This window comes from Ammospiza caudacuta, chromosome 21 (assembly GCF_027887145.1).
Source record: "Ammospiza caudacuta isolate bAmmCau1 chromosome 21, bAmmCau1.pri, whole genome shotgun sequence".
NCBI classification, from domain to species: domain Eukaryota; kingdom Metazoa; phylum Chordata; class Aves; order Passeriformes; family Passerellidae; genus Ammospiza; species Ammospiza caudacuta.
In genome coordinates this window covers 2021704-2036487 of record NC_080613.1, presented here as the reverse complement: position 1 = coordinate 2036487, position 14784 = coordinate 2021704, and the positions used below count along the sequence as shown (strand labels likewise).

Below are 14784 nucleotides of genomic sequence, written 5' to 3'. Positions count from 1 at the left end.
TATGCAGCCATTGTCAGAGTTCACTGGGAACAAACACACCCAGCCCTGCTTCCCTTTGAGAGCAGCTCTGGGAGCCACTGGCAGATTCCTCTGGGAAAGGCCCAGGGTGAAGGCTGAGCACAAACCCAGCACTCCAAGGAGCTCTCTCTCCTCAGGTCCCACCCTCAGCACAGAGGGCCAGAGCAAGTAACACACAGCAGGGAGGTTTATCTAGATACAGGTACTTTATTTACAAATATTTAGATTAATAGCATTGTTACATCAAATGAGGAGTACAGCAGTCCAAACAGATCCTTTCTGTGACAGAAACAATGAGACCTACTGTAACTTACTCTGGGAGTACAGGTATTGCACCTCAACAAGCTGTAGTCATTACAACACTGACTTCACATCAGCAGCAGGTCGTGGTCCCTGGGCAAACCCTGGTGCAGCCTTGGGTTAAGCAGGATGCAGGAGCTGGAGATCTTGAACATACCCATCTACTGAGGAACAGGAGTTAAAAAAAAGGACTAACCAGACAAACAAAGGGACAGCACACGAGTTACCCAAATCCTATTGTCTGCACATTCCAGTTTTGGCTTTTATTTAACATTGACTGTACAATACTCTGGTACCACTGGTTACTTACAAGTCTGAACATTGTAGAGTTTTAGTGTCTAGAGAGGGATTTTCAGACTACTTTGTATTTGAAACGCTGCAGTAAGCCTGAAGTGGGACACAGGATTGTGGTTAAGCACCTACCCCCTTCCATTTTAAAACCTTGTGATATTTTCCAAGTGAAGCTGCACAAGGAGCCACAGTAAAACCCCACATGAGTGCAGCAACACCCCCCCAGGCAGGGTCACCACGTGACACCCCCTCACACAGGCCAGGCTGTGGCACCCCAGGAAGGATGTACTTGAAAGCTTGAAGCAAAACCCTTAAAAAAAACCCCTCACACAGCACTGTTAAAAAATACAAGAGTAGTTAAAAATCCCTAGAGAGCACACGTTGTTCCAAACGTCCAGTTCAGCCTCTGCCCAGTCCCAAAGTCACAGGTACAAAAGCGGGAGGTGTGCGAGAGCCCGGCCACGGCTGAAGCCCGAGAATGCCAAAGAGAAGCAGGCAGAGCACTGCTGAGTGCACAGGGGAGCATTGCACGGTGCACAACGAGAGCCACACCCCACTAGTGTTAGTGTCTGTGTCCCCAGCACCGTGGGGACCCTGCAAGTGACACCCAGCAGCTGCAGCCCCAGCTGGGCTGTGCTGCCACGGGGGCGCAGAGAGCTCAGACTGTACAAACGGGGGGTTCTTACACACTGCTCTAATGCCAGGCATCATTTTCTTCATTAAAATCATGTACACAGGATGTATTTAACTGTTAGCTCAGTTCCTTCAAATTTTATACATATTTACGTTCTGTTAACAAAGGTAAAGGATAAAAGTGGCAAAAGAATGACGTAAAGCTATTGAGCACAAGAATGAACAGATCGCTTCCCTGCGCCTCCCCGACCCCAGCACATCCCACAGGGAATTCTTCCAACAAAAGCACATCATTACAGAGCCCCTCGCTACCATCAGAAGTCATTTCACAGCAAAAACTTATCCTTTACTACTGACAGCTCGAACAGTTAGAGGTGGGGAAGAAAGGCCAAAGAACCATAAAATAAACCATACAAGACAAAGCCCTGCAAAAGTGTAAAATCAGGAGTCCAGCATCAGTGCTCAGTTTAAATTATGTATCGGTGACACTATCACAAGGACAATCAAGGAAAAAAAAACTTCTAGATTTACCATGCAGGAGAGGTTTTATTACTCTACTTGCCTTTGATAACCTGATTACATCTAAAGTTGTTTAGCAGTTTAGTACTGTGTTAAACTTGTCTCAGAGTTTTAATTAAACCCGGTAAGATGTACAGAAGATGGGGAAGCGGTCAAAAGCACCACTCCCTAGAGCCAGAGGTGAGGGGTCAGGAGGAGCCACGGAGGGGTCACTAGCAGCCACAGCCTTCTCTCTGGGGCTGGGGTTCGCTCGTTAGCCGCCCGCCCTGCGGGGCTGACGGTTTGTGCTGCACGCCCGACTCGGCCGCGTTCAGGTCCAGGCTCCCGTCTTGGATGTTCTGGTAGATTTTCTTGGCAGCCTCCAGGAACGCGTCCTCCACGTTCTCTCCACTGCAAGAGAGCAGCAGGAGTTACTGAGCTGCAGTGCTGCTGCCAGAGGGAGCTGGGCAGGCGCTGTGCCCTCCTCCTCAGCCCAACAGCCCAGCCCTACGCAGGGCAACCCCTATCAGGAGCAGCAGGAACAGGGAATTTGTGCAAAAGAACTGAGGAACGAGGCATCGAGCCACGTGCACAGGACAGGTCTGACAGGCTTAAAGCCAAGGGAGCCACCATGGATCAGAACCTCTCCTTGTTAAAAAGTTCTGTTCTGACAGGTGCCAGCGGGAGCCGCATTTCCTGGTGGCCCTGGGGATCCCCAGTGACACAGCCAGCCCCAAGCATGGCACAGCAATTCTTCAGTCACTGGAGGGGCTGGTCACTGCCTACAGACCAAAGCTGCAGCTCTGAACAGCCAGGGGAAGGAACCCTTTACACACTGAACACATTGCATACTCAAATAAGGCCTGAAATCCAAATCAGTTCATTTGAATTCAACCAGTCTTTGCCTGAAATGCAGCCAGAGCTCTCAGTTCCAAGTTACTTTCAAGTCACAACAAACAGACCAATCTGAACATTACTGCAGCCAAAAGTCACTTACGTTTTTGCACTTGCTTCAAGGAACAATAAACCTGTTCAGAGACAGAGGTTTAACAGTCAGTGCACAACACACCTCGGACAGCCCAAAGTCAGACACACCACGGCCTTCCCATTACATGCAGGACACTATTTTAGCTTTTGTGACTATGTTAAGGATCAACACAAGCTGACTTCTAGAACTACACAGAATTATCAAACTGCTTGAGGCACAGCAAGAGTTTGTACACACAATTCCATCACTCTGGAAGTGTAAGCTTGCAGCTACCCTTGCTGAGGATTCACTTTAACATCACTATCTTGTAGGAAAGTACCAGCTCAAGAGAAAAAACACACACCATTTTCTTCAGCAAATTGTTTGGCTTCTTCATATGTAACATCCCTCTGTGCTTCCAGGTCTGCTTTGTTTCCTATGAGGATTATCACCTGGGTCAGGAGAGAAAAAGTTAGTCTGGGAAAAAGCTTAGGAGCCTTTTCACTGCCACCTTCATTATTAAAGAGACTTTCTAAAATCCCAAAGGGAAATAGGCAGAGCAGATTATCTGCAGAAGCCTTCAGGAGAACTCTGCCCTAGCACTCCCACTCTGGGAAAGCAGGAACAGCATCTCCAGCTGTCCCTTTCCAAGACTTGAGGGTGTTCTCATGAGATGAGGGCCTAAAAAGCTGCTCTTTACTCATGAGAGCCATTTCTTGTATTTGTTTAATCACCAGAGAGAATCTTTAGAGTTTTCTCATCAGTTTGGTGCTGAAGTATTTTAGAGGCATTCAGGAACAGGCTGAAGAACAACAGCTCTGTGCTAGGGGCAGAGAGACGCAGAAGGATCTTCCTCCACAAAACCTGGTCAGCTTTTGCTGGAGATCCAATTTGCATTCCAGCCTAAGGACAGCATTCACCTCATTACTGACACAAAGCAAGGAGGAGTAACACAATCAAGGCTGGTCCAGATTTCATCCCAATTTTGTGTCCAACTGCTTCAACCAGACCCTGAAAGGTGAGTGGCACAAGAAGACTTTAGAGGAAGCCCTTTTGCTGCAGCAGGGAAGTGAATCACTCCATGCTGCACATGGGGACAGGAGCAGTGCAGAAACACAGGCAGCTCTTGCAGAGACCACTGCAGTGCTTTGGTCCCACCACTTCCTCAGGGAGAGGCAACCTTGTTTTTAAGCTAAATCAAGTCCAACTTACAGTATTTGGATTGGTGAGGTTCCTTGCATCTGTCAGCCAGCTGCTTAAGTGATTATATGTACTTCTTCTGCAAAGAATCCAGAGAGGACACTTTTAGCCTTTTATAAAATATTTAGGTGCCAACAGCACAGTCAGCATCCAAACACAGCAACATCCATCATCCCTGCTCTTCTCCCCACCTCAAGACAGACAAAGCAGCAGCAGTGTGGACTCAGACCACAAATTCAAGTCAACTTTAAACCCTTGGAGCAGCTCTTACACTGCCAGTGGAAAGCCAGACCAGTTCCCACTGCTAACCAAGCTCTGCACACACACAAGGCTGGTGCTGTTTTCAACAGAACATGTTAAATGTTTCCAGTCAAATACTCTTAGAGAACACAGTGCAGCAGGACAGCACTTCAGTAACTAACTGCACAAGGTCATGTTTTACATGATTTACACAAACAGGAAATACATCTACATGTGCAGGAAAAAACAAAGAGGTGCCTGAAGAATACCAAGAACAGCCCCAGAGGAAGATGAAAGAGGTGTCAAAGCAAAAGTATTTCATGTTGCATCTGATGCATTATTGTTTGAGCAGCATCTTCAGCTGCCAGCTCCAGAGAAGGCAGGGCAGGGTGGCTGCTGTGCAGGGCCAGGCTGTGGGGAGGAGGCTCAGCTCAGGCTCCCTCCCCACACACCACGGGCAGCTCTGCACGTTCACTGCAGCCCTGCTGGGCCCCTGAGGACACCCCTGCAGGTCAGCAGCACCGCCAGTGCCTCCACAGCAGCAGCATCCCCTCCTGAACAGCAGATTCAGGGGGCAGAGCCAGGTCTTTAAAACACTTCAGCACACAGGCAGTCCCAGCCTGACATGCAGACTCCTCAGGCTCAGCAGCAGGGAGATTTCCCAAGAAAAGCCACTCACATCACTCCCTGTGCCTCATCTGCAGCCCTTTGACCACGGGGGTGTCTAGGCAAGGTGTGGCAGGGAGGATGCAGGAGGGAACATCCAGACACACACACTGCCTCTGAGCCCAGGGACAGACAGACAGACAGAACCTACAGGGCTGTGCACCCCAAGCTCAGCAGCACAGCCAGAGCTCTGCTGCCCTTACCTGGTGATGTCGTAGACCATGAGAGCTCCTGCTGCTCCTCTGTAGTAGCTTCGTGTGACAGCCCTGAATCTCTCTTGTCCTGCTGTATCCCATATCTGTAGTTTAATTTTTTGGCCACTAACTTCAATTATTCTTGTGCCAAATTCAACACCAATTGTGTGGGGACAGTCTGCCATAACTGTCATGAAAAATAAGAGCAAAAATCAGATTTTCCTAGGACAAGGAAATACGACTATCCCAAGTTTTCAGTTATCTTTACTAGATTTTCAATCTCTAAAAAAGCATTTTTACAGCTACAGTTCCCAAACTGCATCACTTTAACAGAAACAAAATGCTCCATTTCCTGAGCTGCTGTTAGTTTTAAGAACAGTTATAAAATTCCTTGCCTTCTCTGCTGCTCTTTGGCCATACATATCAGAAGGTACCAAGTCAGCTGACTCCCAGTCTATCCTTGCAGAAGGTTAACTATTTTAATGCAGCAGGAAAAGATCATTTTTAGGGAATTACCAAGAAAGATACAGTTTAAAAAGTGTCACATTTTCAAATACAAACACCCAAGCTGGTTCAGACAGGGCAGTAGCATGACTGTCCAAGAAAATGCCAGGTTCATAAGCAGCTGCAAACACACCAGATCAAATCCAAAACGGCAACTTTCTAGTTATGATAAATTCATGTTAATAAGCTCATCTCTGAGGAAGATCAAGAAAATACAGACAGGATGAGGAGCTATGCAGGCTGCCTAGAGTTAGGGGCAGTGTCACAGCAGAGGTGTTTGGCACATCAGTTTGGTTGTACTGCTTTGGCTTGGTGCTGACAGAACTTCCTCCTCATGGACAGTCTGACCATGTGCAAAATGGCTTTTAAATAACTGGCTGATAGTGCATTTTCATTAAAACAACACTCAGAAGTTCCTGTTTCTAGTGGAAAACAAATATTTAAACTGCAGCTCCTACCCACTTGTTAGCTCATCTCAAGCAGCTCACGGTGATGCCTGCACTGAGAAATAGCTCCAGAGTTACTCACTGAGTGAGGTAACAGCTGCTGCCAAGCCCAGAGCACCACACCAGCAGGAACTGAACCTGATTCTTCATTAGTGATGACAAAACATGAGGAAATGTTTCAGCTGAGAGAGACTGCAGCAAGCCCTCAACACCATCACCCAGGGCAGGCCCAACACCATCACCCAGGGCAGGCCAAGTGTCCTGCAGGGCTGCTTAAGGCTGCAAACCAGAACTCTAAGGAAAATGATTTCTTTTTTTTCCTTTTGAGCTCCTTAACAGCACTAAAAACTCAACTGCTTGTGATCAAGCTACACCATTATTGAAAGCAAACAAAGCTCAGACACTAAATTTTTCTTTGTCCATATCAAAATCCACAAAAAGCTGTAAAATCAGATCCAGTCCTCCCACTCCTCACAGGCAGGATTGGCTGGAGCATTTTGCCATAATTACATCAATATTTGTTTCTGTATCTGCTGAAGTCAAACCAGAAATGTGACCCAGTACAAGCCAAACTCACAGAGAGTAAGAGAGAGACCAAAGTGAGCTCATGCATGATGGAAACAGGCAGGGAAAAGGGATGAAAATGCCAGTTAGAATAAATATCATGAACTGAAATACTCACACTTCTTTTCTGTGAATTGATGAAGCAAACAGGACTTTCCTACACCCATGTCCCCTGTTACAGAAAGAATAGTTAAATCATTGTTGCAACAAGCACATTTTCTTCCTCCCACACAACAAATGGTACAGAGACATTCATTTCTCAGGTCAGATGGGCAGTATTCTATCCCTGGCTGTAGCCTTGAATTTATCAACTTGCCACTGAAGCTTTGGCTGCAGATACAGCTCACAAGCAGGAGCAGATCACTCATGAAACAGTTAATTTGTATTACTGATTTAATAATTGTATTTCACAAGGTTATAGAAAGTACAGCTGAAGAAACTGAAATGTAAAATATACTTGGTGTTTGCTGCTGTCTTACTGTGGTAAGAACATCAAAATACTGACAACCATCCAGAGCACCTCAAGAAAAGCTTTATTTCCACTGATGCTCTTGCACAATGCCAAGAGTGAGACACAGCAAGAGCTTTTAAGAACCAACTCTTCCAGAGGCTGAGGCTGTCAAGCAGCCTGACTTAAACCTGCAGATCATTTACACCTACACAAGGTCATTAACAATTAAACAATTAACAGTAAGACCAGTTCTTCCAGGACAGCAATAAATGCAATCCCTTAGAGTCCCTGACTAAGCAGCCAAGGAAGCTGCAGCTAACAGCAACATTTAAACACAAAAATACAGCCTGACAGAGGTTTATGAGCCTCATGCAATGGTTTCCAATCAGCACTTGTGCCTTCAACATAAATTCTAAAACCTCTGAGATTAATGATGCAAACTGCTCCAGTAAATGCTAAAGTTGTAGAGAAGTGTGGTGACCTGGGGGACTGAGGTGGGACAAGCACAGACTGAAAGCACAGCCCCAGGCTCCTCATGAACCCACACAACATCCACAGGTGTGAGCCCACTGCTACTTACCAATAATGATGTACTTAAAGATGTAGGAATAGTTGTAAGGTGCAGTTGCCATTGTGGCACTAAAATAAAAAAGAGAACACGTCAGAACTGATACTTGTTCTCTCAAGGCAACCCAAATAATCCAGTTTAGTTCATATAAACAAAAAACCCTTCCTCTTCCTCTCTCCCCCAGCCGCCCTTTAATTCACAGTTCAGATCTGTGCAGCTCCCCAGTGTCACTGAATTCATGGCACAGCCAGCAAAGCTCCCACACTGCTTGCTCTGAGCCCCTGTCAGCAAGGCCTCCAAGCAGAAACACAGATTATCCATTTGGTCCAGAAGGATTTAAAGCTGTTGAAAAGCTCAGTCCTTGCTCTGCAGTCACTGCCAGACCAGCACTGACCCATCAAGGAGCTGAGGGATCAACCCAAAATAAAATCTGACTCCAGCCAAAACCTGGAGAGATTTAACAAAACCAGCAAGTTGGAACTATTACCTCACACTTTTGACACTTGCAACAGAACAAAGGAATCAGAGCAGCTTGCAGAACAGCTAAGATTTAAAAGATTGCTGTAGTAGCCTAAACTGGGCCTGGGGTGCTGCCTGTCCATGTCAGAAAAGCTCTGTAAACCACAAATCAGATGTTCAGGAAGTTGGTTAACATCTCTGTGGCTTTGTCAGCTCAGCAGTGCTACAGCCAGGCTGCTGAGCAGTTTCTCTTTTTTAAAAGGCAGTCAAAATACTTCTAACATTCCAGAATTTTCCTAAATGTCGAGGGAATCAGAACTGGCTTTGGCTGTTTAAATCTGCAAGGAGTGAAAGCTGACTTGCTAACTCACACATCAGTTAGCCAGGATTACACATCTGTAAGGGCCAGATGTTGCCAGGTAACATTAGAGATGGGAAATGCCTGCTTTGGTCCCAGGCTTTAAGTTAAACTGGATCCACTGCTCAGTTGAGCAAGTGGAAAATTTCTAGCAGGAATCCAGCACTTCCCTTGCTGCTCCTGCAGGGCAGATAGCCAGCCATTACAAACACATGGTGCTCCTTACAAGGAACACTGCTGGAGCCTAGAAAGATTTTCATTAGGTCATGTGTCATTCACATGACAAATGAAACCAATACTGGAAAGAACTACAGAGGAAAGCTTCCAGGCCTGGGACTTTCTCAAAAGCAAAGCACTGTTCCCTGCACCACAATTAATCCCCCTCAGTGAGCTGCAGTCGTAGGAAAGATGCACAAATCTCATTCCCAGCTCAGAGCCAGCAGCCTCTGCTTCCCAGCACTGAGATTTGAGGCAAACATGCTTATCTAGACCTGGGAGGGGAACACTCCCAGAGCAGCTCAGAGGGTTTGCAGAGTGCCAGGCTGTGCACCTCGTGTCCCCTCCACGCCTGGCTCAGGACATGGAAACACTCCTGGGTCCTTCTGTCCCAGGAGAACACAAAGCACCTCTGCTAAATCCAACAGAGACACACACTGTTCACTGAACCAAGTTCATTCCAAGATAGGAAATAAACTGACAAATTTGGACACTAATTCAGCAAGCAAGCCAGCAGCTTTATGGCTTTATTTCCTGGAAGGTTCCAGAATTACAGTACCAGCTCCAACACGTGAATGGTTATTTTCAACAGCAGTAAATAAAGACAAATCACTGCTCCATATTGAATTCCACAGGAATGTGTCACTGTGGAAACATCCAGTCCTTCAAGTTTCCTGAAAATCTTCACACATTATGTTCTTTTTCTTCTCCAGCACGTCCCAGCACAGTAAACTGGGCACACAAAGCACAAGTTCCTGCAGGACCCTTCCCCTGGCACCTCCTGTCTGGGCAGGGCAGGAGCATCACGCTCACAGCTCAGCTCCAGAGCCAAACTGGGGCTCCTTGAGGTAACTGAAGTACAAAAGAAAGCTTGGACAAGCTGATTTATATATGCAAGTACTTCAGGAGGAGAGCAGGAACTGCCCTGTTTTCCACAAAACCAGCTGGCTGTTACCAGCCCTGGGACACCAAGAGCACCACTGTGCACCAAAGGTTCCTGTGCATTCTGAGCACGGGAATATCCAGTGCCTGATGCTTTAACAACCCCAACCAAACCAGCAGCACCATGAGCTCCAAGCCAGGGGACCAAGCACCTGAGTGGCCGTGAAATCTGCAGCAGCCTGTGTGCCCTCTCCTCTTCCCAAGAGCAGGAGGCCAAGGAGTGCCAAGCACTGCAAACACAGGGAAGTTTCATGTTTCTGAGCACATGACTTCAGGATATCACTGTGTGGTAAACAGTGCTGAACTGCTCTGCTGTTCCAACCAGGAGGGAAATGCACCCTGCAATCCAAGTCTGGAAAGTGAGGAGGAATTTTTTTTAAAGCATGGACAAACTGGGAACTCTGTGCAGTCTCTGTCACAATCTGAATTTGAAGTGAGCCTCACCTAGATCTGCATTGCTAAATGTACAGCTCTGTTTGTCAGGCTGCTTCTGCTTGCTGAGATATGATCATTTTCAGTATGGCCTCTAAGGAATAAAGTCTTTACTATGCTATTTCAATATAAAAAAAAACTACTGGTATTACATTTATTCCAAGGGTCACATTACAGAAAAGATTCTGAAATACTCCAAACCATTAGTAAAGGTCAGGAATATTTTCTGGAGAACAGATGATTCCTTTAAATAAAAATTAAAGTAAAAAACCCAAGCAATACTAAAACAACCAAATAACAAACTTTTAAACACTCAAATTCCAATAAGGATTAGCAGGAATTCAAACTGTACTCAGATCTTGGAATAGAAGTGATATTCCACAAGGACTCTGTGCTGAAGGAGAAAACAAAAACTGCAACCAACTGAACACAGAAACCCTGCTGAGAATTCAGCCTTGGAAAAGTGACCACCTCAGCATTTACTGCAGGCAAAAGGAGGAAGTCCAGACAAGAGCAGGGCACAGGAGGGGTCAGAGAATTCTGAACTATCAGCTGCAGGTCAATGCAAGGGGCTGGTGCCTTGAGAGGAATCGCCCATCTGCAGGAACTGGAGTTGTGCCTCCACCCTCTCTGCTCCAGACAAGTGAATCTTGCTTTCCTCCTGGGAGAGCAGGAACTGCAGGGCTGAGAAAGCTGCACATAAACATCCAGAGCTCAGCCTCAGCCATGCTGGCACTGTGACATCAAAGCTAACCAGCCATGAGTTTACAGTTAACAGAAAGCAGAAGTTCAGTCTGGGAGCTCCCAGGCCAGGCTGCCAGCTCAGTGTTGGCTCCCCTCTCCAGGTAAGGCTGCCCTGGAGCCCAGAGCTTCAGTGCAGGATGGCCACGGGCCAGAGGATCTCACCAAGCACAGATTTATGCTCATTTCAAAGCCTATACAATTCATCTCTGTTTTACATTAAATTTTGCAGTGAGCAGTGTCACCAAATCCATTTCCCATATATCAAACTTCTTCTTACAGGCTTTTTAAAAATAACATTAAAGATGACCTTAATGAGACACCAGTACATCTACATCTCCTCCTCTAATCAACAAGCAGCACACAGGTATTTAGAAATCTCACCAAAGCCTTATTTCAAGTATCAGCTACATCTGTACTTCCTGAGATAAGATTGTTCTGGGCACACTGCAGTAACATTCTTTATCACAGTAACATAAGTGTAAATACCAGATTCATAGCAGCCTTTGTGAGACCTGTGCAGTTCCTTCCAGCTCAAGGACACAGCTTTAACTCTTCACTGGGCATCATTTGCATGGAGAAATTTAATATCTTTATGCTCAACAAGAGGAGGTGTGTTATGAAAGGAGCCCAGAACCTGCATGCAGAGGTTTATTAGACATTGCTGTGGTTCCCAGCATCAGCTGATGGATGGTCCATGTGCAGGGATGAGAGCTGGGGGAAAAAAACATCACCTTCAAACTCAGCAGTGCCCAGCTTTGTAACTGGTTCCCTGCAAAGCACAGCTCTGCAGCCAGGGAAGCACTGGGCAGTTACTCTGAAGCAAAAGGTATTCTGTGGTCCATCTGGGCAGCCAGGTGTGCTGTGCATCATTCTTCAGGGATGTGCAGCAGGAAAAGCTCTCACAGTTGAAGCTGCAGATTACTTGGATGTTAATTAACAGACAACAGTGAGACTGATAAGGAAGGGGGAGGAGCTGCAGAGGGGTGGCATTGTTTCATTTCCTAATTGCACTTTTCCCCCTGATAAGGACTTTTGTCAAGCACAGAACAATGTGGTTCAACTGGTACCTCAGAAACAGTCTGAGTGCTTCAGTGATGGTCACCTGTCAGACCACAGCACTCTGAAGGTAACAACAGTTCTGTTATCAATTAAAAATGTTATCAAGCACTGAACTCCCACAGGTCTGCTGGCCACAGCAAGCTGTGAGGTCTGCTACAATTAAATTCCACTGTGGTTCTCTGGCTTTCACACACCAAGGACATTCAGGTCTTCCTGAGCCACATCAACATCTCAGCCCTCTTTAGGATGATGCTCTGCAGCCACCCTGCTCTGCATATTTGTTCATTTCTGCAGGCTTGGCTTCACAAAGCCCTGCTGAGCCTGGTCCCTGAGGAGTCTGAGCCTGCTGCAGCCTTCACACCTGTGTGACACCATCCCTTGTTGCTGGCCAGCTCCTTACTCATCCTCAGCTCCTCCAGAGTCACCCTCCCCTGCTTCCCCCTTTGGATTTCACCAAAGCATTCAATGAGCACAAGGCAGGAAATCTGGCTGAGGTGATCTCTGCTCAGCAGCAGCCTCTGGGAGCTGCTGCCCAGGATCACTTGGCATTTCCTCACTGTTCCCACCTCTGGTTGCTCCTTCCCTGGCAGCACAGGGGGCCTGCAGGCTCTGGGGCTCAGAGTGCAGCCCAGCAGAGCCCTTTCCAGGCTGTTCCTGAAGAAATGCATTTGGTCTGTTCCCTAATCATGTCAAACACCCTAACCCAGCCTGAGGCCTAGCAGGTTCTTCTAAAGGCCTTCACTTCTCCTTCCTCCAGAAGAACTTCATTTTTCTTTTTAAATCAAAGCTCCATAACAAACTACCTTCACTTTCTGACTTTCCTCACCAGCTCTCCAGTCACAACCACCTTGTCCTGGCTGTCCTTCTACTGGTTTCACATCCTGCCTCATTAAAGTTACTCCATGTTGCTTCCTAAACTTCCTGCATTTATTTGTGCACATCTCAATTGCCCCCAGCCACGCCCCAGCAGCAGAGCTGAACTAATCACTGCCTGCCTGTCCTCACCAGCTGCAGCACCTCCTGCCATGCCCCTGCCCTCAGCCACCCTGGATCCACTTGTATCTCCTCTCTTCTCCTGCTCTCCTCTTCCCACACAACACTCCAACCTGCTGTGTGTCTGCTCACAGCAGGAGAGCCAAGGTCCAGAGATACCAGCCAAGTGTGGGACAGAATATCCAAAACCAGAAGAGTTTTCAGTCATTCCAACAAATCAGAACTCTGGAGTCCCCACCTAGGGAAACACAAGTCACAGACGTTTTATGTAAACATTAACCAAGACCTGCCTCCTGTTTCAGGAAGATTCAGCAAAATGAGAATCAATCTAACCAGGTTCCATTAGATACCCAGGAGTGAGCAGGTAATTTTCAAGTATTATTTATATTTTACATCCCAGAGCCTCCAGTAGAACAGGTTTGTTTCCAAACTGCTGTCCTTCATAAGAACTCCTCTTTTTTTTTTTTTTTGTTACTCACAAAATGGAAAAGAGGAACTTCTTCCTTCCGCTCAGACTTACGACATTTTCCAATCCCTACAGGAAGCTAGCAAATTCCTTTTTATAAACCAGATTAAATTGTGACATTTAGTAATTAAATTCCCCAAGGTTTTTTCTTCCCATTAGCAAGTACTGCCCAAGCACAAGGGCCCCTCAGTCCAAACCATGACAGCAACCAATCCAGGCAATCCATTCCACAGGATAACATCTGTAAAAGATGTGGTGACTTGGGGTTTGATATGGTTTAGGATACAGCCAGCCTGAGTGAATACTGTTCACTAAGGGGCTCTGAAAAACCTCCCAACACAGATCTACCCCATCTCAAAGCAGAAACCACAGTGAGTAACCTCCAGAAGCACTGGCAGGGCCACTCCAGTGCAGACACCCCCCTCTGCCTGGCTTTCGTGCAAGGATAATTCAGCACAGCTCCAATTCAACACAAAGCTACCAAGAGATGTTGTAGATACTTCGTGTGCTGCAAACAGGCAATAAACAATTAGGAGAAATATAATAATTTCACTCTGTTTAGCCTAAATAAGCTTTGACAAAAAACCCAGTCTAGAATACTTTCGCTGCTTTCTCAAATAGGAAGTGGCTTTTCCCTCAACCCTCAAAGTTATTTTTCTGTCAAAGTTCATGACGGCACAGGTCAATATAACAAAAGTAGAGATAAGTGCACATCAGCCACATATACGGTACAATATACACATACACACCCTACGTGAAACTGCAACAGCTCGTAAGGGGGAGATACAGAAACACACACACAGAAATATCGCCTGGGCCGGCTGCTGGCGCTGCCGCCCGTGCAGTGCCGAGGAGCAGAGGGAGGCGGCGGTGACACCGAGAGCGGCCTAGGCCTGCCCGCAGCCTCCCCCCGCCGGCCCGGCCGCCCCTTCCCCTCCCCGCCGGCCCCGGGGCCCGCCCGCAGCGCCCTGGGGGCCGCACGGCGCCCTGCGGGCCCGCGGCTCGGGGCGGCACCGGGCCGGAGCGCGGCCGCCCGGGACCCGCCCCGCTCCGCCCGGCCCGGCGGAGCCCCGGCGCGGGGCCTGGCGCTGCAGGCCGGGCCGGGCCGGGCCGGGCGGGCGGCGCCGGCGGCCCGCCGTACCTGTGCTCGGGGCTCAGGGAGCTGTGCAGCGCGGCTGTGCGGGCGGTGCCCGGTGCCCCGCGGGCTGTGTGGCTCGGCTCGGTCCGGGCTCGCTCCGCTGCCTCAGACGCGGCTCCGCTGCGCCCCCATCACCCCCGCAGCCAAGATGGCGGCGCCCCTCGCACGGGGTTTCCCCTCCCACTCTCGACGGGCGCCGGGGCCGCACAAAGAGTGGGCGCGAGGGCGCCGCGGCGCGGCCAATCACGGCGGGCGCTGCCCGGCGAGGCCCCGCCCACCCCGCCGGCGCGAGGGGCGGGGCAGGGCGGGGCCGGGCGGGGCGGGAGCGCGCGCGCGCAGTGGGGCCGGGGCGGGGCCGGGGCGGGGCCGGGGCGGGGCCGGGGCGGGGCCGGGGCGGGGCCGGGCGGGAGCGCGCGCGCCCTCAGGCGGAGGAGCCG

General features: G+C 48.5%; 1 protein-coding gene across 1 annotated transcript; it reads right to left on the bottom strand.

Annotated features, from left to right (window-relative positions):
- Positions 1-217: 217 nt before the first annotated feature.
- Positions 218-14527, bottom strand: RAB14 (RAB14, member RAS oncogene family). The gene is made up of 8 exons (XM_058818109.1): positions 14351-14527; positions 7553-7611; positions 6640-6693; positions 5017-5194; positions 3920-3986; positions 3072-3159; positions 2738-2768; positions 218-2151 (listed from the first exon to the last, which is right to left on the bottom strand). The coding sequence occupies exons 2-8, from the start codon at positions 7602-7604 to the stop codon at positions 1974-1976; spliced, it is 648 nt and encodes a 215-aa protein (XP_058674092.1). The 5' UTR covers positions 7605-7611; positions 14351-14527; the 3' UTR covers positions 218-1973.
- Positions 14528-14784: the final 257 nt, after the last annotated feature.

Bases quoted from the DNA above. Each gene is read 5' to 3' on its own strand.
- RAB14 (XM_058818109.1), bottom strand. From the start codon at position 7,604: ATGGCAACTGCACCTTACAACTATTCCTACATCTTTAAGTACATCATT. The intron at 5,195-6,639 runs GTGAGTATTTCA...TTTTCATGACAG, and splicing joins TCAATTCACAGAAAAGAAGT to TTATGGCAGACTGTCCCCAC. The intron at 2,769-3,071 runs GTGTGTGTTTTT...GTCTCTGAACAG, and splicing joins ACAATTTGCTGAAGAAAATG to GTTTATTGTTCCTTGAAGCA.